Genomic DNA, 3,500 nt, shown 5'->3' on the forward strand with positions numbered 1-3,500 from the left:
CCCAGAGGTACATAATGTGCATTTATTTTATAGATTTCTTTAAAGGTGCATTGTTTAATATTTTTAGTAGTTTATTTCTAGAATTCAAGTTTTGCATTCCTGTTCATCAAGTGTGCTGAGTGTGTTCTCTCGTGAGATGTACAGTAATCAATTGACAAGACAGTTTAAGACTTAGAAACACTGAAAGGACACGTAAATAAGGCTACAAATATAATTTAATAACAATGATGATGATGATGATGATAATAATAATGATAATAATAATAATAATAATAATAATAATAATAATAATAATACAAAAAAACAATAACAATAATACTAGTGCATGATGATATTTTAAATGTGAATCAAATTAAATGTCTTTAACACAGGAAGCCCATCTCTCTTGCCAAGTCCAAAATGCCAGGAATAGCCTCAAGTTTCTCCATAGCATCCTCAGGAAGAACAATACCCCCAGTGAGATCATCCAATACCTTTGCCTTGTTCTCGGTCTTCTCCTGACGCTCAATAGGGCACACAGGCTGCATCATCACCTTTTCGATGTCCTCAGCCTTACCCCTCAGCTCTCTGTACTTGACCATCATTTCACCATGGAGATTGATCATCTTAAGAAGGTCCTCTCTGCTGTAGTGAATGTCAGCGGTCTGAGAGTGAGTCGGGGCTCCACCAAAGGCCCCAGTGGAGAGGCTCGCAGGAGCTGCAGACGTGGATGACATGACGTCGACCCTTGGAGCTGCTAGTCCTCTGTGGGTCATGATGCCAGTCGACTGGGCTGGCTTGATGCTCTGCTGACCATGGACACCCCCAGATGGCAGATTGAGATTCCCCACAAACTTAAGAGGTCCAAACTGGCTCAGCAAAGCAGCTGTGTCATCAGATGTAGGGATGAGGTTGTTCATGCTGGATGGGCAGGTTGTAGCCATGTTGGGAAGAGCAGGCCCCGCAAAGGAAATGTCCTTCCTCATCGGAGTCACCACAGGTCCAGTGGAGGCCAGCTGGCTACCTCTGACACTGTTGGACTGAGAGTGGATCAAGTTGCCCACAAATCTCAGGGTCTGAGGTGCTGAGGTTGGCAGGCTGGTCATACCATGGTACTGCTGCTCCTGGGAAGCGGCTTGCCCCTTTTGGTACTCCTTCCAATACTTGCCTACAAATTTACAGTATGTATTAGGATCACATGTAACATAGGTAAAGGTATTGACAACATTAAAAGTAATGAAAGATTTTGTTCTTACTGGAAGAAAACCGTGTTGCCCGCACATATTTGTATGGATGCTCAGACTGGGGCCTCCAATGAGAGGCCATGCCCATTTCTTCAACAGAGTTGACATGGGAAAAGACTCGCTTAGAACGAGTATGGCGTTCAGGCCCAATCCATGATCCACTCTGGTTGAAAGTTTTCGGACAAAATGCCATTGAAAATCCTTAGAAATTGCTCAGAAATCGCAGAGGTTTATCACAAGTGACTTGCCTTCAGGTTGCTCATGTGAGAAGTGACTAGATTTTGCCAACATTCTAGTTTGAACATTCTATTCCTCTAAAATTCTAAAGCTCATCCTTTTAATGAAAACATTTTGGTTGCCTAGCGATTATGATGTCACCAAGAATGCTCATTGCAGGAGGTGCAGTTCCTGTTGACTGAATTGAACACTGAAGTGATAAAATGAATGAATGAATAAATGAATAAATAAATAAATAAATAAATAAATAAGCAAATGAATAAATTAATACAATTTAATACAATTCATTTTAATGTAATTTATTATTACTATAATTATTACTATTATTATATAATTATTTGTTTTTTGTCTTTTTGGACCTTAATTTTTAGACAGGATAGTGTGAGAGCAGACAGGAAGTGAATGGGAGAGAGAGACGGGGAGGGATTGGCAATGACCCATGCCGGAATCAAACTGGGTTGCCAGTAGCAGCCCAGTGCCACACACTGTTAGAGCCAGAGTAGGGCCATATAATAACAATAATAATAATAATAATAATAATAATAATAATAATAATAATAATAATAATGATGATGATGATGACAACAATACATTCAACATTTAGCTTAGTTTATAATAAGCATTCAATGGCAAATTTAAGTGGCAAAGAGCTCGTCTCTAGCATGGGACAAAAAGTGCATAAGATTTGCAAGATTTGTATCAGCCACATCACTTGACCATTAGCATGGGCAAAGATTTGATAAACTTAACGCCTTTCAGAAAGGTAAAACTAGCACAGACACAGTCTTCCAGCACTACAGTAAGTTTAGTAGGCTAATATTTTTGATATTGTCTGTTTGTGTGTGTGTGTGAGTCGCGCATTGGTGTGCACGTGTGTGTGGGTACATGTGCATTTATGTGTATGAGAGAAAGAGAGCGCGATAAGGATATAGACTTTTGCCTCACTTTCATAGCAAATTGATCTGGCACTCTTTAACACCAAATGATGGATTTTGGAAGTTGTGTGTGTGTGTGTGTGTGTGTGTGTGTGTGTGTGTGTGTGTGTGTGTGTGTGTGTGTGTGTGTGTGTGTGTGTGTGTGTGTGTGTGTGTGTGTGTGTGGCTCCCACTCTCCTGCTACTTTCCACTGACAGCCCTCTGCTTTATTGCATCGTATCCTGTGTTGACTGCCCCAGGTGACATCACTGCTTCTTCACCTAGACAGCCTCTCTCATTCTGTTCTATCCTTTTTCTCAATGTATTTATATATAGCCTACCACCACTGTTTCTCTCTATATAATTTCTGCTCTGTTTCTCTCTCCATCCCTTCCTCTCTGACCCTGATTACCTCCGCCAGGAGGTTATGTGATCGCCCGATTTCTGTCTTATCATGTCTGTCCGTCTTTCGCTCTTTTCGTTCACTGCTATTTCGTGGCCTGCCACAAGGTGGCCGAGGTGAATTGAGCAATGACAGGGCGCGCCTGTGAGGTGGATTGATGGACAGTGACCACACAGCCAGAATGTATTACGTGCGGATTTGCTGTGCCTACATGGCTGCGTAGCCAATAGCACACCAAATTATATATAATAGCCGATATGCCAACAATATGGCACACATATCGTCGCAGAGTTTATTGTTCTCCGAGTGTTTGCCCTGTCAACCAAATCAGCGTTCGCGGAGCTAATTGCTCTCCGAGTGTTTCCCTGAAGTTTACGAAGGTTTGAGATATTAACAACGGCAAACAGTGTTTAAGAGTGAACAGACAGCGCCAAGGAGGGAAAGCTACCCAGTTCTCTACATGAAGGGTTAAATAAAGTTGTGTGCAGACAGTCACCACAAAGCCAAACAGAATGCACAGCGCGCGGACTTGCTGTGCCTGCATGGCTGAAGCCATAGGTGCGTATAGTCAATAAATAGCACCCAAACATAATGTAAATATGTAGGCTAATGGCATGCTTATCGTCACAACTTTCGCGGAGTTAATTGTTCTCCGAGTGTTTTCCATGTCAACCAAATCAGCTGTCTCTCGCCTGTTGAAGTTTGTAGCCCACGGAGGGAGGG

General features: G+C 42.0%; 1 protein-coding gene across 1 annotated transcript; it reads right to left on the bottom strand.

The window, feature by feature from the left end:
* Positions 1-282: 282 nt before the first annotated feature.
* LOC134440157 (uncharacterized) lies at positions 283-1,472 on the bottom strand. The gene is made up of 2 exons (XM_063190115.1): positions 1,236-1,472; positions 283-1,147 (listed from the first exon to the last, which is right to left on the bottom strand). The coding sequence occupies exons 1-2, from the start codon at positions 1,414-1,416 to the stop codon at positions 363-365; spliced, it is 966 nt and encodes a 321-aa protein (XP_063046185.1). The 5' UTR covers positions 1,417-1,472; the 3' UTR covers positions 283-362.
* Positions 1,473-3,500: the final 2,028 nt, after the last annotated feature.

The sequence above is a fragment of the Engraulis encrasicolus genome, chromosome 23, assembly GCF_034702125.1.
Source record: "Engraulis encrasicolus isolate BLACKSEA-1 chromosome 23, IST_EnEncr_1.0, whole genome shotgun sequence".
NCBI lineage: Eukaryota > Metazoa > Chordata > Actinopteri > Clupeiformes > Engraulidae > Engraulis > Engraulis encrasicolus.